The sequence below is a fragment of the Giraffa tippelskirchi genome, chromosome 3 (assembly GCF_054371585.1).
Source record: "Giraffa tippelskirchi isolate mGirTip1 chromosome 3, T2T-mGirTip1v1.2.pri, whole genome shotgun sequence".
Classification (NCBI taxonomy): Eukaryota; Metazoa; Chordata; class Mammalia; order Artiodactyla; family Giraffidae; genus Giraffa; species Giraffa tippelskirchi.
In genome coordinates, this window is record NC_137277.1 from 49,107,064 (window position 1) to 49,134,396 (window position 27,333).

The following is a 27,333-nucleotide window of genomic DNA, read 5'->3' on the forward strand; positions in this document are numbered from 1 at the left end:
AGCGCTCTACTAGACTATATATAGGTACATTTATAGGTGTCAATTATTTTAGATGTAGGAATGTCTTAGAGATTGTCTGCTGTAAAAATCTGACTTGTCTGTGCCCAGGGAAGGTGTGGATGCTCCTGACTACATCTAAATAAGCAGTGCTTTAGAGCAGTGTAGCTTCTGTGCAAAATAAGAGCTGATCTGGTTAGACCCAGTAAATAGAAGATGGAAACTTCTACTCTGCTTGGCTTCTGATGTCTGCTTTTCCAAAAATATTCTCCTTAATTGCTTGGGCAATGACTGCTCCTGAGACTAATCAGACCTTTATGAGTCCCTCAAATAGTTGCATCTTCCATTTGTATTGCTTCTTCTGGTTAACAAATTGGCAACAGATTTGACATATCTGTCACAATTGGAAGATAGCTGTGTTCAGGGCTCCCCAGTCTATAGAATCTTGATTTCAGGGTGTCATCAGGTCCCAGGGCTCTGGAATGCCTGCTTACTAATACCTGTAATTCCAGAGTCTATGCCATTAATAGCTATAAAAATGCAAATCCCCCAGGGAAGTAAAGCTTGATGTTATTGTCCTTTCACACATTTAAGAGGGACAGTAGACACCAGGTTTCTGGGAGAACACTGTATAAATGTGGAAAATATTTAAAAACAAAAAACCCCCAAAACTAGAGGGATAGAAATCAAAAAACATATTTAATTTACTGTAGAAACTTGCCTAATGCTTGTGCTATTTTGTAAGATGTAAGATAGCACCTTATATGGCTATCATAAGGATTAACTAGATATTATTCATTGTAAAATACTATAAACTTCTATTTGTAGAGTCTTACTAGTTCTCATGTAATTTATTTTTCCATTGATAAAAAAGTCACATTACAAAAAAACAAAACACCCAGAAAAGAGAGGGAGAAAGCATCACCCCTAATTTTACTACTTAACGAAACAACTATTAGCATCTTTTTCTGATTTTTTTCTTCCATGCCTGATTTTTTAGTTTTCTTACAGTGTACCTACAATTTTGTAACCTGAGTTCAAGCTTCTTGAACTAGGCATTATATAAGCAAATATTATCGCAACGTGTCTAGGATAATTAGGTCATTTAGTATCTATCTGTCTCTGAAACGTTCTGCCCTTAATACACCCCAGGGGCTGTGGCAATGATGCACAGTGATGAAGGTTCCAATATAAACAACATCCATGAAAAATGCACCTGTGCCTATTTTAACATTTGATCTGTGTCCTTCAATCTTAGTGTCCCTCTGTGAGACTTTATTGTGGTGTGAATTTACCATTTACCATAGAAAATCAAAGGCTTGTTCCTACCTGGCTGGAGTTAAATGAAAATATTAAAGGCTCAATGGGAAGGGAAGGGAGGTGTCAGGTGTATTATATACTTTATCCCATTTATCTTCATCAAACACAGGTAGGTTTTATCAACCATAGTTCAGAAATGAGGGGTTAAAAAAACTTGCCCAAGGTTGTATTTTTATTATTAAGTAGCAGTACAAAGACTAGCACTTAAGTCACTCCAGTATGCCAGACAGGTAAACAAGAAAGCATATGCACCCTTCATTTAAAAAGGAAAATAGAGGGATTTGATTTTTTTGTTTTTAACTAGAATATATTCATGTATTTCTTGAGGGGAAAAAATTGTTTCAAAGGAAACCTTCAAAGAAAAGGGAAATGAAAAAATAAAATACCTCCTCCCTCACCAAGAGTTAGTAACCTCTGGTAGAAACAATACCAGAAATGGTAAGAGGTAACTTTAAGGACTTTAGGTCCTTAAATTACTTTAGGTAATTAATTAAATTACCTAAATTAAATTACTTTAGGTAATTAATGCCACTTTGCATAATCTACAACACCAAAGAGAAAAAACCTGATCTTACTGAAAGGGAGTTAATGACCATATCAGCCCAGGAGCCCAAGACCTCCCCCTCTAGTTATAAATTGTGACAATATTCTGATGTCAAACCTCTGATTATGCAAATAAAAACAAGGGAAACTGAAGGGGTGGGGGTGTAGCAGAGGTTCCCAGATTGGTTAGAAGGCAACATCTAACCTACTGTGTTGCTCATCTGCTCTCTGCTTTGCCAAATAGTAGCAAATCTGTGTTACAGGAAATTGTAAGCCTCAAACAAGACTTCACCCACCCAAAATGTATACATTGTTGCAAACATAACCTCTGCAGTTCTGTCTGCAGAACCCTGGAGCTATGTCTGACTACAATCTGGATGCTAATCAGGGGTTATCTTCCTTCACCAGAGGGCTTCTAAACTCCCAGCCCCTACATCCGCCCCCTCTTGCCACATCTGCTGGAAATCCAAGGCTCGCCTTCCCCCCACCCGCCTCCTTGTTTCCATGGAGACACAACAGTTTACTTTTTTCCCCCAACTCTAAGCCATGGTTATTTTTAACTGTAAAACTCTGAGCCAGGTCACAGCTGGGATCTGGAAGATGCAATGACGTCTATAGCCACCCTTCTCTCCCACCAACGCCTTCTTTTCTGCAGTTGCTGGGGGTGGAGACACTCCTGGGAGATTTTGCTCTCAAAAGCGTTTTGCTTTACATCATTGAAGCTAAACCTGTGCTCACTGAGATCTGACAGGTGTCTTGAATCTGAAACTATGCACACCCAAAACAAGGCAAAGATCTTAGCGGGGCCGGGGGGCAGCCAGGTGAGATGGACATTGCTGTCACCTACCTGTGGCTAGAGCTTAGATAAATGCCCTTTGGTTAAATATATATAGAGAGAGATATAGATATAGATATCATCCTCTAGGCAAAAAAAAAAAAAAAAATAGGTCTCTGGCTCCTTCCTCCAGTCCAGTAGCTTTTCTGCTGCAGCTTGACTTTGCTTAAAAAGAGGCTCCAAACAGGATACTGTGTGGGAAAACTGTTCCACCTCTCAAAGGCAAAGCAAATTCCCATGGGGTAAAGGTTGGCCCACTGTGGTGCACTCTTCCTCTCCTGAAAGTTCCTATCAGTTCCCCCATCTCTGAGGCCCCTGGTACTTGGGAGCTGGTGTCTTCATGGCACTTCTGAACTTTTAACCCCTTTTCAATGATTTTGGGGAAAAGTGATTAAATTACCCTGAAAATGGCCTTTTTCATCTTAGACAACATCCTAAGATTGGAAACTGAAATAAGAACATCAGATACTTAGTCCCAACTCAGTTTTCTGATAGGGTCTATTGTTTGGGAACATTAAAATTAAACTCCACAGTGCAGGTCTCAGTATTTTTTTATTTCTTAAAATAATGTTTTATGTTGTGATAATGGGAGGTGAGGTGGGATGGGGAATTCAAATAGTTATCTATCATTTAATGAGAGGAAAGAGGATTAGGTTAGCCAACAATACAGATACAGGGAGTGTACCTGGAAGAAAAGCTCTCTGGGAAGCAGAGAGGTATATTGGAAGTGTTATGAGTTGGCACTTAGCTGTCAGTTCACAATGGTGATGACAGCATTTCAGCATTTTTTGCTTTGATTAATAAAGTGCTAGCTTCTTAAAACAATTGTGAGGCCTTCTCCTTTCCACACTTCCTGAGATGCTACTTCTGATCAACATAACTCTGGACCAAGGCAAGATTAATTGCCAACTACCTGAAAGCTGTCAAATAAGACCTCTAGGGAGACCAAAGAAAGCTGAAAAAAAGTGTGGCTTGATTAAGAACATGAGATTAATTCAATCAAATGGTTTATCTGGTGCCACAGAAATCCATCCCCTGTGCTCGATAGTAGAATATAAGTGCTTCGGACTTAATTACCCAGCCCCAAAAGACGAAAAACAAATCTAGGCTGGTATAGGTTAACTACAGCTTTCAAAGACAAGGGGAGGTATGGTGATATTCAGGGCTGTTTTGTAGCTTTCAGTTTGGGGTAGTAAACATTTTAATGGTCATTTTCTACATTCTTATCTCAACTTCCTTATTCCTACTCTTAACAGGGAAGGGGGCCCAGTACACAACGCATACCAAGCAAGTAACTCATAGTGACAAAGGAATTTTAATGTCAGATGCAAGACATTTATCCTTCAAGTACCTGCATCTCTTGCCTTATAAGCCTGGTCAGTTGAATCAAAGGGCAGTTAATCTTAGTGTATCTCAACTGGCAGAAGCCAAAGCAACAAGGCAAACAATGAACAGACAAAGAACTCCCTCCATTAGATACAAAAACCGGCTTTCCAAGTTTCTGGGAAATGATTTACCTGTCCCTACCCTCTAGCCCTCAGCAGCAGCATACAATGCCAATGAGGACTCCGTGGATAGGAGACTTAGGTTCCAAGATACTTCCAAGCTACTCTTCACAACCTTTCCCTCTCCCAGAACAAGTGTCCCTGTCAGCACGACCACTGCTATCCTGTCCAGGCTGCTCTGGCTCTCCTTGCACCCCGGTATCAGTATCACTTATATTTCATGCAGAGGGCTGGTTATTGTGTCCGAGTGAAGGGAAATTTTTTATTATAGCTGGGCTACCTCTTCTGCACAGGCCACAGACATGGCAGTGTCCTACTGTAGCAGAGGTGGTCCTTTCTGGCCGATCTGGGAGAGGTTACTCACATCCAGCTAAACACACTGGAAAGGAAAGCAAATCTTCCTCTTGAATGGAACTAACTTTCAGAAATTCAGTAAAAAGGTCAGGTACATGTAAGGTGTAGCAAAGCTTTTTGTGTTAATAACAGTGTATAAGGTATCTACAAAGTGAAGTCGTTCAGTCGTGTCTGACTCTTTGCGACCCCATGGACTGTAGCCTACCAGGATCCTCAGTCCATGGGATTTTCCAGGCAAGAATACTGGAGTGGGTTGCCATTTCCTTCTCCAGGGGATCTTCCCGACCCAGGGATCGAACACTGGTCTCCCGCATTGTAACAGATGCTTTACCGTCTGAGCTACCAGGGAAGCCCTAAGGTATCTACAAAGACATCCTTAAAAATGAATGGGCGAGGGACTTCCCTGATGGTCCAATGGCTAAGATTCCATGCTCCCAAGGCAGGGGGTCTGGGTTCAACCCCTGGTCAGGGAACTAGATCCCAAGTGCTGCAACTGAAGACCCTATCTATGTGCCACAAGCAAGATCCGGCACAGCCAAATTAATAAGTTTTAAAAAAAGAATGGGCAATATTCCAGAATGCTGTTTAGAACACAGTACAGCTCTCTTGCTTGGAAACCAGTCAAGGTGTTTTGGAGTTACAAACGAGTTAGCTTTCCAAACCTCTCTTTGTAAGTTTGGTCTTCTTCTGACTCATCATGCTGGAAACTTTAGTTATTATATATCTACATTTTTCCTTAAGTTTGAATGACTTCCCAACTAGAACTTTGTTATTGATGAATGTCACTGGTCTTCTTTCCTTTCCCGTAACCACAAGCTGAGGATCTCATTACTCAAAAAACTGGGAAGTTTGTTCTTATCATTTAGCAGTGACTGGTTAACCAAGTCCAGATTTAAAACAGGGGCTTGGGGTGGGGGGAGTTGTAAACAATATAAGGATGAAAACTGGAACCCAAGAAGAGATAAATTACAAATAGTTGGTTTCAGTAGAGACTGTTAAGGTCTCTGAGCACAAGAAGGGGTCACTGAACAGAAAGAAAAAGTTCCAACAGAAATCCTTTAAATTGTAATAAAAATCCCTCACAGTTAAAGGTCTTTATTCATTGTTCATTGCTGTTGAGCTTTAAACTTTCCTTCTTCTGAGATGATCTGGACCAAGAAAGACCTATATCAATGTAGTTGGCTTATGGCCAATCCCATCTAGCAGAAAAGGGGAAGGATGGAATATTCTTTGAAAAGTTTCTGCTAGCTCTGGATTTTTAGTAAGAAGGGCCTTCCTTTGATGACAAGAAAGAAGGAAGGAAATAATGTAGTAAGCTAGTTAGTGACATCAAATATCAGCAAATGCTTTTCTATTATAAATGCAAAAGGATAGTGACTCCTTTCGAGCACTCCTCACCCAAAATTATGGCTTGATTTGAGAAACCCCCTAGAATTCTAAGTCTTAAATTCTGCAAAATTGGGTTTACCAAAACCATAATATCCTACTTTTTAAAATCCAGTCTTTTGAAATTACAGCCTTATTTTTGTCACTATTTTCAACCATGCCATTTTCATCAAATCTGATTCCCCAATCAGTTTTTCAGACTTCAACTGGATCCAAGGTTTCTATCAGACTGTCCCGCCGTCCTCCCACTCGCAACTACCACAGCTGCCCCTGGTGTCCTAGCCAACTAAATCTCTTGGCACCATTTTCCTTACTCCCATGGCTGCCTCCACATCCTCCTCCACCCATGATGTCTGGAACAGTCTCCCTCTTCCATCTGCCATTTTGTCTTAACTCCATCTTATCATTGCCTCAAAAACTCACCTCCCCCAGGAAGCCTTCCTTAATCAAGATTAAGGACCTCAGACTACAGCAGACACTGACATCTAATGCACTTTTAGAACAATACTTACAAGAAGCTGGACTTCCCTAGAGGTCCAATGGTTAGGAATCTGCCTGCCAATGCAAGGGACACAGGTTCGATCCCTGGTCTGGGAGGACTCCACATGTTGAAGGGCAACTAAGCCTGTGTGCCACAACTCCTGAGCCCACACATTCTAGAGCCTGTATGCCACAAGAGAAGTCACAGAAACGAGAAGCCCAAGCACCACAACTAGAGAAAGCCCATGTGCAGCTACAAAGACCTGGTGCAGCCAAAAATAATAAATAAATACATTTTTTCAAAGTCTTAGCATTAAGTGGCAATCCTTTTATAATCAACTTGGGGTGATGGTGGTGATAGACTATGTTTCCTAAAGACAGGACTATGTCAAGAAAACAAACAAAAAAAAAAACAAAAAAAGAAAACCACAAGCCACCCTTTTAAAATACTGAAGTCCTTTATTCTAATTCCCTCAGATCCTAAGAGTTTCCTTTTCATTTGTAAACCTTAGATGAAGTCCATTAGCAAACCACATGCATATCTACATCAGCTAAGAAATTTGTGCTGATATTTCCAACCAAGTATATGACATTTGAATTAGGTATTTTGAATGATGAAAGAACTAAAGAATCAGTCAGCTATCGGAGGTAATCTGTGAAGATTCTGTTTGCTTCCAACAGAATAGGGATAACCCTCTAAGTATGGCTAACTACTGTGCAAAAAGATTTAGGAACCAACTTTCAGATGTGGTAGAGTCACTCACCTCATATCTAGTGAGTTCCACACATGAAAAGGCTTTCTTTTTGTTTTAAAAGTAGCTCTTCTTGTAGGCTACCTTTTCACCGTTGAGAAACTAGGGTTCAGGTCTCATCCAAGCAATGCTGAAGTTAACTGCATCACCTCCATCCTCGGGGACCTGGTATCCCAGGAAGCCCCCGGTGACAACAGGGGTGAGCCCAGGACACACGTGTTAGCATAGACAGTGCAGCGTGATGAGGTGGGCATCCAACACCCTAAGTGTGCTTTAGTTACCAGACTATTTGACACACCCACAAATTAAGTAGCAAAACATTTTAATCCATTAATTCTAAAAATAACAGAGACATTTTATATCTGTTGCTACCTCCTCAAAAGTCTTCTGCAGATTAGACAGTCAGACTGCAGATTACAGAGCCAGACATTCAAGTTCAAAGTACAGTATGGGACAAGAACATCATGGGGAGGTTTTCCTCCTTTCTAAACTCATAAACATAAGTTGTCAGCTTAAAAAGAAACCCTCAGACAGAGAGAGAAAGCTTTCTCTCACTATAACCTCTTTATTTTAAATGTCTGTAACGTTTGAAGGCAAAACATAATCAGAAAACCAACCTCCCAAGCAGGTACAAGGATCTGAGCTGGACTCCTGGGATTACAGACTGGTTTAGTTCTATTTCTACTAACACTGTGATGTGAGGTACTATGGTTCTTGTTTTAGTTACAAGAGGTGTTAGGAATGAATGCCCACACACAATTAACAATAGCTTATCTAGCACATAACTCTGCAGCACAATACCAACAACAGGAGTATTTTAAAGCAGGGTGGAGAAGAAAGTAGACACTAATACAACTGAAGATTTCCCTTGTTCTTCCCCTCTTTTCACAATAAGAATTCAGTTCAAAAAGAAGGCTCCAGAATGCCCGCAGTCCTTTGGCCCGCCACACTCCTGGGGAGCCTCAGGCTTTGGTGATGTATCCTTCTCGGATGAGGAAATCATAGATTTTCCGGGTTTTGTTCACGTCTATCTTGATGAGTGCTCTTGCCTGTGCCAGTCTCAAGCCTCCTTGCTTGTTACATTCGTTCAATAGAGCAGATTTGTATTCTAAATAGGCTCCCGGGACCAACCTCACCATCTGACAGAGCTGCAAGACATGGCAAATTTAATCAACATTAACATCTGTCAGTCTTAAAATTTAATCCAGCAGGTATAGCCATAATAAAGTGTAAAGAGTGACATCAACCTCCAACTATTTACAGGAGCTGCTGGTGGCTAGACCACATTCCATTCCATCTTTTCTTTGGTGAGAATAGTCTCAGGAGACAGAAAAAGGCTGAGGGTGATGCCGGGAGAGTTGCGGCACCTGTCAGCCAACTCCCCTGGGTTTGTCACGGGTACAAGTCTGTGTCCTGAGGACTGGCCTGGGGCGGAGGCCCAGCACGGTCGGGCTCAGCCAGTCAGGGAAGAGTCGTAGGGCCCGGGATGGGGGTGCTGATACTTGGGTTCCCAAGTATGAATCACATTACTTCTGGTATCAGCATAAGCCCGTAGTCCCTAATTTTGTGATTACATTTCCTACTTTGGAGGGAAAGGAGGTCTAGAGATCTTGCTAAGAGGTCACTTAAACTGCTAAAGATCCAAACAGCTGGTTTAATTCTAGTTCACCTACCATTTATCCAGCAATGAACTGTCTGAGGTCACCATTTTGTGGGTAAGGATAAAAAACCACTTGAAACTCTGGGTCATTCTACGCTTGAATCAGAATGGCAATCCTTCTTCAGCACCACCTGGATATAACATACACTCCACTCCCTTCTCCTCCCACGCTCATCTTCACTGTTCCTACTGGGTAAAATAAAAGTCTAATACTAGCCCCTATTCCATTCTGTCTGACCTGAATTTCTGATATGGAGTGGCAGACGAGGACACTGATCTTGGGAACTATAAAAAGAGCACACAAGGAACAAAGGAGGAATTCCTCTTTGGAATGGACTTCAGAGTTGTCGCACATTCTTTGGAAAATGCTTGATGATGCCTCATTTGAGGTTGGACTTAAAAGTTTAGAAACAGCTAACAGTCATAAGAAGACACATCCAGTGATTAAGTGATTACAGTGGAAAAGAAAAGTAGGTTGTGGCTTTTTTAATCAAAATTAATGTGTGACTATATATGATGATGGATTCCTCTTTTGTGCTTATACACCTACCATGGAGACAATTAAAAAATTTTTTAAGTAATGGTCATATTGTTGGAATAAGAGTAGAACTTCTAAAAGTGCCCACTCTTATAGGAAATAACCATTTCCATATACAAGTTATTTTAAGTTTGTAAAAAATTAAATTCAGTAAATACTTAGTACAGTATCTGGTACATGGTAAATGCTCAATAAATGATAGTTGGTATTATTTAGATTTATGTATCATATGCTCGTCTCTCAGCAGATGAGTGGTGGCAGGGTGATGAGGAAAGGAGTCCCTGAGACCTGCTAAGGTCGGTTCTTTAATACCGAGACCTCGAGGATGAACTAGAGCTGTACATGCACATGAGTGATGTGAGCAGAGCAAAACGGGTTTGATCCTGTAATGTGTTTTTCACAACAACTCAATGAATAACCGGCCCCTACTCTCTTTCCTCTAACCAGCTCCCCTTCTTTTTGTTACCTCCTTTTCTTTCTCATTTAACTTCTCTGTGCCAGGGAGGCCAGTGAGGTTCAAGGGCGGTGCACTTCGTCTACCTATAGATACAGAGAGAAAAAGGCATGTATTTTGTAAGAGACAGTATCTCAGGAGTAAAAAGTATAACAAAGTTCACCATGGTCAGGCCTGTTAGGTACTATACACCGGGGGGGTACCCCAAAGTTCACTTGAAAATAAAAACGGTAAGTCAAGGACTTCCCTAGTGGTGCCATGGATAATAATGTGCCTGCCAATGCAGGGGACACAGGTTCGCTCCCTGGTTGTGGAAGATTCCACATGCTGCAGAGCAACTAAGCCCATGTCCTTGACAATTACTGAGTCTGTATGCTGCAACTACTGAAGCCCTTGCGCCTAGAGCCTGTGCTCTGCAACAAGAGATGCCACCATGAGAAGCCCACGCACTGCAATGAAGAGCAGCCCCTACTCGCTACAACTAAGAAAGAAAGCCCACACAAGAGCAACGAAGACCCAGCAGAGCCAAAAACAAGATAAATAAATAAAGATTTAAAAAAAGAATTAAAAAAAGTAAAAAAAGGTAAGTCAAGTGCCCTTTGCCTTGATAAAATACACATATAATCACACATACCTCAGAGTCAAATATGACTATTCTTCCTAACCCAGTAGAAGATTCTAAAATCTACAGCCCAGATGTCATCCAGTTAAGAAAGGTCACATGCTGCCTGTCTTGACAGCTGATGAATGGAAATAACAACTCTGCAGGAGAGACATTCCCTAACACTGGCCATTCTGCCAGCAGTGCAGGCAAACATGGTAATTACCCAAGTACCATTCACCTTGAGATCAAAGGCAGAGAGTCAGGCCAGCAAAAGGCCCTTCATTATGTATTATTTGAGGGAATATCTGTTCCTCCTAAAGTAGCCCTGTTTACCTGAAAGACCCACACAGAGGAACAATGAGCCAGTATATGGCAAAGCAGAGGCTGAGGTGAACTCACATACTTTGCAAGAGACCACTGCCCAGGATGCGAAGCCTGATGTGCACAACTCTGGGGATTTGTTTTGAATGTATATGTGAGTGAATGGGCTGTGTTAAGCAAAAGAAAATGTAGAATACTACGTTACACTTCATGCGGGCGGGGTGCTGCTTAGGTGGTGGAGAGAACGGGGAGGGGCTGTCACAGCTCGCTCTGCGCCCAAACAGGCTTCCCTTTAACATCAACAGAGGGAATGGGAGCTGCTCTGCAGTCCCAGGCCTAGGGTGACCCTAAATGCCCTGAAACAGAGATTGCAATCACTCGATGCCTCACCAGTTCCGAGAGGCTACGTTATGATCAGTGATTCACGTTTCCAACTCTGCACTGCCTTAGGAGCAACTCAGAGTGTGAAAAGGAGCAAAGGGTCATCTCAACCTAAACAGTGGGGCTGAGGGAGGCTGATGCCCGCCAAGGAAGCAACCAAGAGTGAGCACAAATGGTTCACAAAACACAAATACCAAAGAAGCTAGGTCAAATACATTCATTCACTTTAATTAGCCAACATTAAATTTTCTTATTTCTGTATTTAGACTGGGGGAGGATTTGGATGTGAGAAACTTATAAAATTTAACTGTCTTGGCTATTCCCTAAAAGACTCTTTTCTCCTCTAAATATTAAAAAGTAATTACTTGAAACAAGGGAATAAATGAAAAAAATAAAAAAAATCACCCCTGCAGTGGCCTTCTCTGAGCCCTGTCTGGGTCTTGAATCGGAGATTTTTTGAATAGGATCACAAGGTCTGTTTTTCCCAGCTTCAAAAAATGGTAAAACTACAAATGGGTTATCTTTTTGCCAAGTCCAGTCTGTAAACAGTGGAGTGGTCTGTATGTTCTGATCAGGCGAAGTGGCTAATCTACCATATGGAGCAGGGGTGAATGATAACCAAGAAAAGAGGCAAACAAACACCATGCTCTTAGATCAGCATTCTACAACTAATACCACCCCAAACTACCATTTATTAATTACCAAGTAGCAAGGATTATCAGATATCATATGGCTTAATCTTGCCCTGTAAACTGACCTCAAAATAGGACATGCCAGAAGAGAAAATCACAGTAAATGAACTGCCTGTGAACATTGGTAAAATAGAAAAAACACCCATCTGAGGTTCTTTCCTACCCTGTCTTCGTACTGTAAACCTGAGGAAAGTTCCTGTTTGGCCATGAAGATTCTAACACCTTGCTGATGTTTATGAATCTGTGTAACAATCACCATTCTTTTGCCTAAGCACCTGGCTCCCACAAAGGCGGGAGGGTTTGTTGGGTCACTATAATCCCCAGGAAGAAAACTCCACAACTGTGACTTGCTCCAGCCTGAAAAATAATTACCTGAATTCGAAGTCATGGGAACAGAAGGACTCAGGCCAGAATCACTACAAAAAAGAAGAGGAATTTAAACTTAGGTCACATCAAAGAAAGCAATTTACAAAAGCCCATGAGAGACTGGGTAACATTTATCAGGTCAGCTACTTTGACAAGAAATAATGAGACAGACTGGACTATGTTTTTACAGGCTAGCCCAACTGTACACAGCTCAGGAAAGGAAATCTGTTCCAGGGAAGGAAATTGCCTAGATTTGTTAAGAAGAGGTCCTGGAGTGGCACATCACAGAGACCATTCATGAGCAAAAAGCAGGAATTTGATCCTCCACTGAAAATCACACCAGTAGATACAGAGGAAGAAAGAAGGTGTGACAAGGGAATACACTAATCTTAAAAAATAAGGTCAAAGTAGCAAAGTAGGCTTCTAGGAGGCCAGTTACATTTCTCAAAACTGTCAGTACTGTACTGTTTGAGACAGCCTGCTCAAGTTTTCTGAATTCTTCTAGCTACCTAATTATTACAGCTCTGCCATTTAGGCTAGGGCACCCACAGGACTGTCTGAAAATACAGGCAAAGGCCGAAAGCTCCATGAGGTTGTGTCCGCCGGACTAACTCCTCACATGTCAGCCTGCCGGCGGAGCCACTGCTGGCAGGCGCTGCTGTCCTGGATGTACTGGAGGACCTCAGAGAGCATGGTGCGTTTGAGGCGTTCCTCTTCTCGAGTCTTCTTGAGGTGATCGTAGGTTCTGGCACCTGCAGGTGTTAAAAAAGTGACTACAAAGACAAGGTAGCAGAACTAACCAAAGGGCCTCCTAACTCATCAACAAACAGTTCATCTTTTTTAATTTTTTTGTGGCCTTGCTCTGAGGCTCACGGGATCATAGTTCCCCAAACAAGGATCAAACCCAGGCCCATGGCAGTGAAAGCGCAGAGCCCTAACCACTGCACCCTAGGGGATTCCCAGTCATTTTTTAATTTCCTTTGAAAAAGTGCTTCTAGAATTATTTTTCTAAGAGCAAAGTGATTTCCCCTAGTTTGAAATCTCTTTTCTTATAAGAAATGAAAATGTGTTTATTCCTTTTCTACCTTCAAGAAATTTGAGAGAGGGAATCCCCAAAACAGAAAAGTATATAAAAGTTGGAGTTGCTCATATTTCCACCCCCTAAAAGTAACTTTTAATACTGTCAAATTTACTTCCTGCTCTATTTTTTTCTATCCATATATTTTTCCCTATCCATATATTTTTCCAAGTCACACAAATGCTATACACATACACTGTTGCTTAAAAACCACTTAGGATCACAAATAAAAATAAATCCTCACTGACTATTACTATTCTTTTCACCTCTTTCCTGGAGACAACCAACATCAGGCAACCCAAATCTGGAATCAGAGTCTTTATATGCATCTTGCTAACAGCTGCACAGTGTTTTCTACACTATTAATGTATACAGGATCCAAAATATCAAACCAGTGGGTTTCAAGCCATGTTCCACAGAGGCCCAGGATACCATGAAAATATCTCAGGGATTACTGTGAACATACTGGTGGTCCTGGGCTCCACACATGATCTGAATCATCAGACTTCAACTAAAGGAGTTCCATTTTTATTTATGGATTAGTGCTCCACATAAAATTTCATTTTGTAAACAGTTTCCAATGTTAGAAATAAAGAGCCATTTTACTAGGCTGAACTTGAGCAGTGGGTGAATGGGTGATAGCTTTCAACCAACAGGAAGGAGGGAATGCTGAAGACCATCCCCAAAACAACAACAAAATGACAGAAACTGCCATTTATTGAGGACTTAGTGTGTCAGGTACTATACTATGTTTTCATGTATTATCTCTAATTTAATCTTCACATGAACTCTAAGAGACTTGGAAAATTAAAACAAATAGAATTACAGATCTGGTAAAAGAGCCAGAATCCAAACCTAAGCTGTCCAAGCCTAGATTTCAGCTCTTAACTGCTAACACAATTGCCTTCTCTTAAGACCTGGCTCTACTACAACTAGTTACTTAACCACTTTCATCCTTAGTTTCTCTATTAAATGAGAATAACGACACCCATCTCTTAAGTTGAAAGTGAAAGTGAAGTCGCTCAGTTGTGTCCGACTCTGCGACCCCATGGACTGTAGCCTACCAGACTCCTCCGTCTGTAGGATTTCCCAGGCACAAGTACTGGAGTGGGCTGCTATTCCTTTCTCCAGGGGATCTTCCGAACCCAGGTCTCCCACATTGTAGGCAGACGCTTTACCATTTGAGCCACCAGGGAAGTCCCTCTGTTAAGTTGGTGAAGTATAAAGGGTACAGTCCAATTCATGGTGAGCTGTTAGGTGCCAGGAATATCATCATCTCTACCTGAAGTAACTGGGATGCAAGTGCCTAGAACCAACTGAAGTATGCTTAATGGGAATGATCAGATGATGCATCACTAAATTTAAAAAGGCTGAGACTAAAAGTTGGAATACAAAGTCTTTTTTTTAGAGGCCACAACAGAATCCTAAATCTAAAGTAGCAACTCTGTCATATTTTTGTTTCACCTCAGATAATCCATATAATGGTATTTATAAGGATTAAATAGGTGAAACTTTTTGGAAAGATCAAAAACTCATTCTGAAATGTGAAGGCTTGTTTATATGTTTGGAAGGCACTTGCCCCCTGATTTAGTGTGGAGCATAAGCATACTTACTACAAAAATTGGTAATGCCTGCCGTCCTGTATTCCTGGAGCCTTTTGATTTCCCTTCGGAGTTCAAATTCCACTGTTTATCCCCCCAAAAAAGACAGAGAAAAATTGGAAAAACAAAATCAGCATCAATGAGCACTTTTACTGCTAAATATTTTCAGTAATTCTGCCTTCTGTAAAAGACTGGGCAATTCCATTTGGGGAATCCTAATTGTTGCTGATATCTCATTAGAAATTTTACTTAAGAGCTGACAAAAAATGTACTCCAGTGGTCTTTTGGCTTCTGTCTCCAGTTGCAGAAAGCAGCTGGAATTGTCTCTTAGAAAACTTCATAGTGACCTGGCTGAATTCATTTAGCTACAGTAGTAATGAATATAATTTCTTAAACCACCAAGTTTCCCTGCTCTATTTATTCCTTGTTAAAAGTTCTAGCCACAAAGACAAATTTTGGTATGAAACCTGTCTCTGGTATTACATGACACAGACCTTTTGCAAGGGAAGGACAAAATTCTGTGCTCAAGTCCCTGATGGTTTCTTCACAGCTTTTCTCTTATAGAGACAAAAGAGCAGTGTGTTTTCCATAAACCAAGATTTCTGCCTCCTCTGAGCATGCAGATCAGGTTGCACTGCTCAAATTATTATGTGATGGAATGTTCCAATCTGGGTGCTTTGAAAAAGCGGATGAAGGAAGAACCTGGACAATCCATGGGGTGTAGTTCCCTGGAGTGACACATAAACCAGGGATGGTACAAACTGGGACAGGAAGTGAAGATCAGACACCCAGGATAAATCACACAAAGAATGCCAACTAAACAGGGTGTCTGTGAGGACAACCAACCCGGTTCAGATTGCCTGCAGTGTCATGCAAGAAATATCTGCACAATGAGAACAGTATACAAGCCTTCATGAAGTACCTTCCTGAACTAAATTTGGAAGTCAAAATCAAATACCCGAATCCCATGATGAAAGGTATAGACTCAGCCCCTCAGTCCAGACTGTTTTATAGTTCAGGCCTTACTGCCTTAACAATTCAATTTTTTATAGTGAGAAATCAAATGCTAACTATGTAGCTCTCTCTCAGAGAAAAAAGGCAGGAAAATGATGGAAGTGCTATATATTATTTCCATGAGTCATCCAACTCTGTCCCCACCTACAAACTAGTTTTAATACTAAAATAATTATGAACCAAATAATATGATTTGCTTCAAAATAATCCAGTTGAGGATGGGAAAGGAGTGGGTGGTAAAGATGACACTGGATCGGCCACTGAATGGTTAACTGCTAAAGTTGGGTGATGGATACATGTATATCATAGTATAATGAACCCCCATGTATTTGCAAACTCCTATATTAAAAACTGCGGAAAAAGCTACTAAACTACTGTTTATCTGGGGTGGGGTGGGGGGGAAGCCATTAGTATTTTTAAGCCTTCTTCTACATTCCCAAAGTTCCAAATTTATGTTGTAGCAATAAAGGGGAAGAAATAATTTAAAAAAAAATCCACTTATTTATTTACAGAATTTCACATAAAATACCATTATCGCTCCTATTTATACACACACAGAAATATATGCTCAAGGTTAAAAAACCACCTACATGCATGGCTTTCAATGAACTTGTCATGCTCCACTGGCCCCACTATCCTTGCAAATCGCCTCATTGTTTCATAAAGATCTTGGACTTCCTTGGGATATCGTCGTTCCATTACTACAAAGAAAGTAAAGAATATAAAGATCTCTAAGTTTTCTGTATTTTTTTTAGCAAGTAGTAAAATAGAAGAATATTATTCCTAACCTCACATGATTAATTTACCCATGACAGGAAGCAAACCAGAAAACTAGGGAATGCAGCACACTAACCATGATGCTAACAGAACCAGAGGGACTACGTCTCAGGGATGCTGTCACGACCAGAGAGCACCTGTACTCTGGTGACCCCCACACCTCACTGTCTCTCAACCTGCACAGGGGTAGGAAGTGCTGGCAGTAACAGGAAGGACGATTAAAGGCAGACCATACATTCTTAGGAACAATGTAGGGCAAAATCTCCAGTATTAACTTCTGCAGAAGAAGGGACGTGCAGACATGCTAATTCATCTAGAAGAGGTACATCAGTCTGGCAAAACTGTGTGATCTCTCCCATGTCCCACTAAAAATCCTCTCTGTAACTCCATATCTTCAAGTGAGGCATTTATTTCTTCACTCTCTACATGGGTCATTTTGCCTTTCTCTAAACTTAATTAAGTACTACAGCTTAATATACTATGAATGAAGTTATATTTTAATAACTATCATGGAAGCAAATGGTCATATATGCCACCTGAGATACCCTTACAGGTAGCCAGAATCAGCACCTTTGAGGATCACTACTGACCAAATTTCTAATAAAAAGAGCTATCAGCAAAAAGAGGGGTAGGAAAACCCACCAACAATAATTGGTAGGTTGGAATGATCAGGAATTCTCGAAATGCTACTCAGTCATTTCAATAAGAGTAACTAGGCTAGCTCTGTCCACTCTCAGGCTAAAAATACAGGCTGTTACTTATGCCAGTTACTTAAATTGTCGTCTTTTCAGATGAATCTCTTCCTTAGCAGGAAAATTCTTGCCCACAAATTCTAGGGGCTGATTTGATGGGCAGACACAGATTGATTTTATTCACCACCATAATCCCTTACTTCTACAGGGATAATACAAAAATTTGGAGTAACTTAGTTTGATGAAAAAAAACCCTATGCCTATGATATTAAGGTCACACGTACATTCAGTACAATGGCAAGTGAAAACCTCGCAGACCACATTGCACATGCCATGTCTTTCTTGGAAGCAACAGAGCTTCCCCTCAGCTCTATGTGTAAAAATACAGTTAAAGAATAAAGAGGCTAAGCTGACCTCTGTCCACCAGCTGGGAACAGAATTTACGCAATAGTCAAGGTCTACTACATACAGGTTAAAATCCAAAAGCCCAGCAATTTCAGACATAGGAATGCACTACCAGAACATGACCGACTATTGTCGACAGAAAGGGCAAAGGAGAGCTGACCTGGGGTTATTTTTGCAAACCCACAGCTCTTGATGAGGACAGGTTAAATAAGCAATAATGTATACTGCCAGAAGGAATATCAATTGACATAACTATCTTTCAGGAAACAATCTAGCAGCATGTGTTAAGCATTTTTAATAATCATATTCTTTGACCTAGTAACTCCACTTCTTGGAATCTATCTTAAAAAAAATTCTAAAGGCAGACAAAGCTTTATTCACAAACAAGTTTACCTTTGTGCTATTTGTAATGATTTAAAAAAAACTGAAAATAAGCTAAATATCCAATAATAAAGACAAGTTAAGCACATCAATATATATTTATAATGTATATTATATATAATATGTTATTGGTATAACATGTAACTATTAGAAGGGATATCATCAAAACATTACAATTGCTTAAAAAACATGTAGTGGAAAATGAAAAACTAAAGGACATAAAATGTAACCTACTTACGATCATGACTCTATTAAAAGATATTCAACCCAAGACTGGCTGACCTGAACCCTCCAGTGGCATAGTGTGTCAAACCCTGTAAGAGTCTATCAACCAGCATATGAAGCACAATCTCATTAGGTTACTTTTACAAAACAGAATCTTGTGGCATACACCTATTATAAATATATATAAATACTGAAATTATTATGATATGATTCTTATGTGCTGAACAAACTCTACAGTGTGAAAGAAAAAGGAGAGAAAATCGGCCCAGCCTAGACATCACCAATATTTAAGAGTAAGGTCAAAGTTAGCAATCACTTAAAAATCATTATAGGTTTATTTTCATCATGCAATACTAATGTCGTTTGTTAGCCCCCCATGATGCAAACTAAAGGTATCCCTTTCTGTTAATTCTTTCCTTAAAAATATTTTCACAACCTGATGATTATAGTTATATTACATTTAACATATAATTCTGAAACAATATCCTATCCAATTTTGGAAAATTATCCATTAATATTCAGGTTTTAATTAGTATACTATTTTAAAAAATATTTCTCATGCTAGAGTTATTGACTATATATTACTCGTTTGTAACTCTTAGTATACAACAGAATTGCCTTGAAGACTTAAAAAAAAAAAGATGCTGGAGCTCTACCTCCAGATATTCTGACTTAATTAGAAGTGACTGTTGGGCATCAAAAATTTTTAAAGCTTCCTAGTGATGCTAGTATGCAACTTGGATTAAGAACTACTGCCATAAATGATTTAAAACTATTCAATAATGATGGGAACAATTTTAAATTAAAGAAAAACACTAATACTTACACTGAAACTTCCTAAGGTTGATTAATCCATGGTCTCTTATAATTCTAGAATGAAAAACACAATTATCTATGATCATTAATTTCACATTTAACAATGTCTTCCACAAGCAGTAAACACTACGAGGGGGAGTATCGAGGTCCAGAGAAAGCCACTTCCCTCAAAGTTCTGCAGCTCAGTGAGTCACTAGCACAATTTAAGGCTCTCAAGTATTATGTATTTTTCTTCTCCTTGGGCAATGTAGACTCTCAATAACATTTGCTGGATGAATCGATGAGCACTCACAAATACTGAAAAACACGTGTCTGTAACTTAGATGAAACAGAAGGGAATCTGTGTCCATGGCATAAAAATTATCTATTCAGCTTTAGGGAAATGATAAGTGAGAATAACCATTTAAGGGAAATCTGTTAACCATGAAGGCTGCCATAATCACACACTCAATGTTTACAACTGTACATTCACAGTATGCCTTGAAGCGATTTGAAATAAATCTTGTGCCTGTTTAATGGAAGGGCATCATAAAACACAAGATCTAACAGAGACCGCGACAACTGAGTTCTACAATACTGTCTAGCTCTAATTGCATGTTTTAAGCAGAATAGAATTTAGGTAAACCATGCAGAGTTGTCTGGAACCTTCGATTTCTATTGCCTAGCAATGAAGTTTTTCACAAGAATATTTGGATAATCTTCAGCGTTCACTGGAAGCTAACTCCAGATATGCAGAGAGTAAGTTTTACTTCAGATCATGTCTCAGTCCCTCCAGAGTGTCTCCTAAGTCCTATTTCTTTTTCTCATTGTGATGCCACCATGTCTCTAGTTAGTAACAGGCCTACACATATATACACACACAACTGTGAGTACCCTTCTCTGAACTGTTAAAGTCTCTGTAATCCAACAGAGATCTGGGATCCATAATTTCTCAGTCTGAATGTATGTTTTTTGCTCTGTTGCAAAGAGAAGGAATAATCAAGAGTGCCTAAAATTTGCTCATGATTCCTTTGAAATCCTTTTAGATAAAAGATTTCTCATAAAAACTCAGCAGTCAGAATGGAGCATTAGAAAGAGCATAACAACTTAATAATATCTTGAATTTTTCTTGTTGCTTTTTTCCTTAAAAGAACATACCCATATTATTCATTGGTCATAACATTAAGGAAGGGGTAAGGAAGGAGGGGTAAAAAAGCAAAAAAAGGAAAGGTAATATTAACTTTTAACAGATGGAAAATTGAGAGCTCAAGGTCATAAGAGAAGCCACAAGTGGAATTTGTTCTTATGGGCTATATGTGGTCAAAAATCGAAAGGCAAAAGAAGGCAGGATGGTTTCCCAGACTTACTTTTTTCGTCTTTGTCGCTCCTTTAACCTGGAATGATAGATATCCACTACAGCCATCTTCAGAGCTATAAACAAACACACACTTACATATAAATATAGCCAGGGCAAGAAGAAATCTTTTGCCCAAGCTGTTCTAAACTTTTAACCTCATACTGCTAACTACTCCACATTCACTGGTCTAAGAAATCTGTCTCTTGGAAACAAAAAAATATCCTAGGATACTAAATTTCTAAATCAGTAAATTACAGTGAAATTCTTTTTCCTAAGTATATGTTTACAAGGGATTACCCTATGGATAACAAATTCTGCTTTCTACTAAATATCTACTTTTACCATGCCTTGCTATGTATATTAACTTTCATGTAACAGTTCAACAAGGAGTCTGAACTTTGGTAAAACATGGGCTGGAAATTACACATATTAGAGTTTCAGATTAGGAGAGAGAAATACTGAAATCTAACATGCTGGGCTATAAGCAGATGCACTATAGCTGCATACAACTTCAGTCACTGGGAAATGACCAGGAATACTTTATCCAGGCCATCCTCCCTTGGGTCTGAGATCAAATTAACAAATTCTAGCTGGATGATCTGAAGAGGTAACTGAATGCAGTACGTTTTTAAACTTTAGTTATTAAAAAAAAAAGTTATTAGGTATCACAGATTTGTTGTCATTCGTTTCTAACAAGTTTAAAAATTTAAACAACATTGCTTCATTTTTCCTCATTACCACCCACAAACTAAAAATAATTCAATAATATCAGGTCCAAGATTTAAGGCAACCTTTTCTTCAGGTTGCAGAACTCTTTCTCTATATGAACTCTTTCTTGATTTATACGTGTTCCATACAGAAGCATAGATATCACAGGATGCCCAGACCCTGCCAGTGTTTCCTAATACACCTGCTGTGGAATGACAGGTCCTAGAACGCTGTGCTGGGGGAGACAGGCTTTACGTAAGTCTGCGGTGAAAGTGGCAGGAGGAATGGGGAGGAGATGATCTGTTTTTGATATGCACCACAACCAAGTGCAAGTTTTAGCTTGGACTCTACCTTCCTTCTTAGGAGAAAGAGAATTAGGAAGTCAACAGTTCAAGGCAGAAAGAGAAGCAATTTGAACAAATAAGAAGCAAATAGGTAAAGAGCTAACATACACTGAGTATTTATCACGTTCCAGGCTCTTTAGGTGCCTTATCTCATTTATCCACTGAATAACAAGATGAGTTCAGTAAGAAAGAAACTGCCAGAAAAATCCAGTGGGGAAGATAGTGCTAATTTTGACAAAACAGTTCTGTAGTTTTTCTAATATACTAACATATCATGTTGTTTCCTAAGATTTGTGTGGGAAAGAATTAAAACAGAAAAAAAAAAACAAAAACTGAAGAGACTGTGTTACAAAAACCTCTATAAATAAATCCTGCTGATAAACGGTTCTGGTGCTTGATCAATTCAGTAGTGGAAGCTTGTACAACCAGCTCTGGAGAACAAAGGGGGAGAAGGGAACACAGAGAAACAAATGTGAGGAGAACTGGAATTCTCCCAGGGAAAAAATTTCACAGTTGAAGCTCTCTCTTGTCTTGATGAAGCACACTCGGATCACAACAACTGATTATAAGGTCTTAACTGCATGAAAAACCCAGAGAGGACACAGGACAGCAGGCAGAACAGAAATGAGAGGAAGACACTGAATGAAGGACAATCATAGGTTCACACTCTTCTTAAAGTGACTGGAGAGGTGAGTAAAGCAGGCACATAAGACCTAGTTCTCCTTAAAAACCAACCAACCCAAACCACCCATAACCTCTCCACTGCTGCCAGGCCTCTGAAATCCCAGTCTGGGGGGATGACTAGTCTCCCTGTGATGGAGATTACACTGGGGACTGATAACAAAGTCTCCAAATGGCTGCCTTAAAATATTGCAAGAAGTGGGCAGAAGTCAGAGGCAGCTCCTTCCCACTGCAGTGTATTTCTAACATTGTTCAAAATAGCTGGCAACATGTTTCTGTTTTCCTGACAGAAGGCACTTACTGCTTGGTTGGCAAGAAAAGCAACTGAGACGCCTTAACTGTGGGGAAACCAATCAAAATCCTTACTGCAAGCACACGAGCACAAACCTGTGAATCAGGTATTCCCCAGAATGAAGCTTCTTAAAAGTCATTCCCCCACCCCTGAAGCTTTTGGCCAAGACGGACACAATCAGGGCTATGAAAAAAGGATGACTATGTGACCTCACGGTCAAACTCAGCAACCAGGAAGCCTTAGGCAAGTCGCTTCACTCCTTTGTGCATTTCCCTGAAGGTAGAATGGGAAAATGACTATTTCCACTTCTCAGGAATGTGGTTAAGTCATAGATTATAAAAAATGTGAAATCTAAAAAGAAAAAAAAGGTTCAAGGTGGTAAATACAGTAAGTCTAGCAGTATTAAGAGCACAGATGTATTAAGCACAGTAGTACTAAGAGCTTGAGATGGCTCTGCCACTTGCAGGTTATAACCTGACCTTGACATTTCCACTCCTCAATTTCCCCACTTAGAAAATGGGCATAGTAACGCCCAACCCAAAGAGTTTTGTGAGGATTAAATGAGTTCACACGTGTCAAGAACTTAAATGGTACCTGGCAAACAGAGAGTGCTGTATGTATTAATTATTATTATTTAGAGCCTTTAACAGTTCGAAGATCAGAGGTCAAGCCTGGTCACCATGCCTACTCACCTACCTATTGGCAGTTTCTTTCCCTTAATGGTGAATTGGCTGCTTTGTGCTTAGGACTGTTTAGACATAAATGCGATTAAGACTGAAAATTGCTGTTTAGTCACTCCATCGTGTCCAACTCTTTTGTGACCCCATGGACAAAGAGCCCACCAAGCTCCTCTGTCCATGAGATTTCCCAGCAAGAATACTGGAGCGGGTTGCCATTTACTTCTCCAGGGGATCTTCCTGACCCAGGGATTGAACCCACATCTCCTGCATTGCCAGGTGGATTCTTTACCACTGAGCCACTTGGGAGGATCAAAGGCTGACAATATGGACCAAAGAAAGAAAATCAGGGGCATGGAGGGGAACATATTCATATCTGACCAAGAAATTTTGCTGAAATTAGCTTTCCAAATAGAGGGAGAGTAAACTTCTCTGGTGTGCCACCCTGAGAAGTGCTAAGAACACAGATCCAACACAGAGAAAGGAGCTCATGACAACTCCTGCTTGCCCAGGTTAATGGCTAGCAATGATTAGAAGATGCTGTGCTAAAGGCTTACCACCTGGAAAACTCTAAGAAAGACCAGTCCACAAATCTAGGAGAGATTTTCCCAGTAAAAGCAGATGGGGAGCAACGTTCCCTGAGGAAAGGGGAAACGTGCTGTGCGTCAGCACTGATGTCTCACAACATACCGTGACACAGGGGACACTGAGTTATGGGTCTTCTGTATCTCCCTCTCTAGACCAATAATTTCAATAAAGTATGAGGTGGTTTCATTTAGCGATCCCAGAACTTCCTTATTGTCTTCCTCAGACATTACTTCACATGTAGTATCTTTTGGGGGTCCATTCTGAAAGATATTTGGTATGGCTGGAATGTAATCATCTATTCCTCTATTGTGTCCTAGGCTTCTATAATGGACCATTTAAACCTCCTTTATTAGACGAATTTCATAAATCACAGCAAAAGTTTTGAGAAAGAAAAAGAGCTTGGTGGCATCACCCAATCATCTAGATGCCTGGGAATAGGATACAAAACCCAGCCAAACAATTTACTTCCTTCTAGTAGTTGTGAGTGAGGAAACATAAAAGAAATGTTATAAATGCTCAGTAATATTAAGAGTGTAATAGTATAATGGAATGGTAATAACACCAATCTGAATTATGAACCCTCTTCCATTGGAGACATTCACCCTGACTAGTCAGAGTCATGCTTTTTTGTTGGCCGGGGACACAAAGAAATAGCAAGGGGAATTCCAGGGACTTGCCCAAGATCACAGTGACTCAGAAGCAAGCCTGAGGTTGAATCACTGTCCTGATCTGCAGAAAACAGGTGCCCTTCTCTCTGCTCTAGGTGTCCATAAAAAGCGCCTTCTCATTTCTCCATACTCTCCTTGGGCTCCTAGTCCCCTCCACTTGAGTGTTCTGGGAGCAACCACTTAGCTCAAGGGCAATATGCCCCACTGGACAGTGGGGGCGTGCCGCCAGAGGAGGACTATGAGAACTGAGAGCCATCGGCAGAGCATCCCTTTGATCGCCAGTCCTGCCAACCCTCTCAATGACATCATCACCTTTCAAAAAGCACCCATCTAAACATCTTATAGTTCACTACCAGACACGGAGGGAAAACGGAGGCAGAGATTATTATAGTTTTAATTAAAACTACTTATGTATAACAATAACTGAAGCTTCAGTTGTAGTTCGAATGAATTAGAATCAACTTAAAAGGTTGCAGAATCTGTACAACGAACACAAATAACTAAAGCATGCTATAGGTTTGAAATGCTAACTGAAATAAAACTTGCTAATCAATTGCTTCTTTTTCATTTTTTTTTCCTTTTGCCCCACTTAATTACACAAAGGACCATAAATGCACCAGAAGAAACTGCAAATCCTGCTTTCACAAAGAATGCAGAGTAAAATGAAATACCAACCATCACTACAGTTTTCTTAATAATGTTGAGGCTTAAGAATGAAGATCTTGGACTAAGGCCTAGAGATGTGATTCAGCAAGTCCTTTACATAGTTGAGACATTATTGACATTAGAGATTTTGACTTTCAGAAGTTCAGTACTTCTGAATAGCATCTAAAAAAATGAAATTTATAAAGCTGCTTTTTTGCGTTCTGGATAAGAATGATACAAGCCAGGAAATAATAGAATTTTAATGAAAGCTGGTGTGTATGAGAATACTGAATGGCAATCTGCACACTACCTTCAGGGTGCATCACCACGAGGTGAGGACAGACAGTGACACCAGTTACCAGGGCTGAAAAGCAGAGACTGACATGGAAGCCTGAACAAGTACAATGGCTCTAGAGAACACTAAAGCAGTTTGCCTTCAAGCTTTCCTCTTTTAGTTCAATCTGCGTCACTTAGACTTTTCCTTAAAGCTGTGTGGGAGAAAAGGAGAGAAATGAAATTTTGCAAAGAAAACTGCTCAAGAAGTATGTAGAGAAAAAATTCTAAAGATAAAATTTTTATGAGGACTCTTTCTTGGTCTCAGATCTGGTGTAACAAATACCTAGACAGCTCTTCTATGGAGGGAAGAGTAAAATTTCTCCTTCAAGGGACAGAGGACCAGTTAACGCAACGTGAAAACTCGATTTATAATTCAACAAGGAGTCTGACTTGCCCTTCCTACCTGGCATATACAGTTAAGAGAAATAACAAAGATGTTGTTTAGGAAATACAGAATCCAAGGGATTCACTTACTACATACATCACCCTTAATTCTGGACTGAAATGAAACAGAAGATTTGGGATTATTTTAAATACATAGTTCACTGAAAACTGAAAGAAATGAAAAAAAGATATTCCAGTATAAGTCTAACCATCCACTTTTAAGAGCCTTATTGACATTAACCATTTACTTATAACAAAAGAGTTAATAAATCAGGCTAATTTTAAGAATTCAGAAGTGCTAAAAATCCAACAGTTCTGAGGAAGAAGAAATTTTCAGTCTTGGTCTAAAAACTCTTGAACTTCCATTCTTTTCCCCTGCTATGGGAAATCTGGGATAACAAATTACGATGAACATTTCGTATCAGTAGTTGCTGTTGAAGTCCCAGGTTTTCACCCTGATTCCTTTTCTTTTAAGGAGGCAACGAGGACCATTTAACCAATTACCTCAGCATAGGCTTGTCTCAATTCAAAGAAAGCTCACATAGTTCAGGGGATGGGATATTCCCAACTACCATTATATGATCAACATTCTCACCATCACCACAAATGATCTTCTCATTATGGTTAAATCTCGGCAACAGGATACATTCAGCATCTTAACCACTATACTTTCGGTCCCATAAGGGGCAGGAGACTATCTTATTCATTCTTATGTTCCTAGCAGCCAGCACAGTCTCATTACAGGTTGCAATCAATAGAAACACTTATTGAAATAAAATGTTACCGTGTAAAATGTCCGAGTCATCTTCGACAAAATCAATATCTCTCAAGTCCCACTCCGCATAATTGTCAAACTCCTGTTTGGGGAAAAAAATTCCCACCTCAGATCCATCAGCTTTGAGTAATGCCTTTACAGGAGCCATGCTTTAAAAGCAAACAGCAAATATACAAACAAACACTTGCTAAAAAGTACTGAATGGGGTACAGGGCCAGGATAACTGCCATAAGTAAAAAATCATGGGAAAAATCTGAGAGGCTTTCAGGCAATACTGACAGCAAAAAAATGAGAAAGCTCTGAGTACAGGAACACTTGCTGCTGCTGCTGCTGCTAAGTCACTTCAGTCATGTCCAACTCTGCGCAACCCCATAGACGGCAGCCCACCAGGCTCCCCTGTCCCTGGGATTCTCCAGGCAAGAACACTGGAGTGGGCTGCCATTCCCTTCTCCAATGCATGAAAGTGAAAAGTGAAGAGTGAAGTTGCTTAGTTGTGTCTGACTCTTAGCGACCCCATGGACTGCAGCCTACGGGTTCCTCCATCCATGGGATTTTCCAGGCAAGAGTACTGGAATAGGGTGCCATTGCCTTCTCCGAGGAATAAATATTTGGTCCTAAAAACTAAAAGTAGTCTGTTCATAAAATTTAAATCAAGAAAATCTCACTCTGACTAGTCCTTCAAGTATTTAGGTAAGAAAATCGTGTGCACTATTCACCTACCT

The 27,333-nt window shown here is 40.1% G+C and overlaps 1 protein-coding gene across 8 annotated transcripts in view; it reads right to left on the bottom strand.

Annotated features, from left to right (window-relative positions):
• Window positions 1-6,859: 6,859 nt before the first annotated feature.
• The window catches only part of TADA2A (transcriptional adaptor 2A), a 44,466-nt gene continuing 23,992 nt past the window's right edge, over window positions 6,860-27,333 (bottom strand). For 4 of the 8 annotated variants that reach the window (XM_081584569.1, XM_081584572.1, XM_081584570.1 and 1 more), the window contains exons 8-16: window positions 26,621-26,693; window positions 20,524-20,587; window positions 19,188-19,231; window positions 16,472-16,582; window positions 14,880-14,951; window positions 12,808-12,940; window positions 12,195-12,238; window positions 9,837-9,910; window positions 6,860-8,320 (exon numbers count right to left, since the gene is read on the bottom strand). In XM_081584569.1, coding sequence (XP_081440695.1) covers window positions 8,135-8,320; window positions 9,837-9,910; window positions 12,195-12,238; window positions 12,808-12,940; window positions 14,880-14,951; window positions 16,472-16,582; window positions 19,188-19,231; window positions 20,524-20,587; window positions 26,621-26,693 — 801 coding nt within the window. In that variant the 3' untranslated portion in view covers window positions 6,860-8,134. The remainder of the gene's footprint in view (window positions 8,321-9,836; window positions 9,911-12,194; window positions 12,239-12,807; window positions 12,941-14,879; window positions 14,952-16,471; window positions 16,583-19,187; window positions 19,232-20,523; window positions 20,588-26,620; window positions 26,694-27,333) is intronic. The other 4 variants (XM_081584573.1, XM_081584576.1, XM_081584574.1 and 1 more) reach the window with 1 other exon arrangement.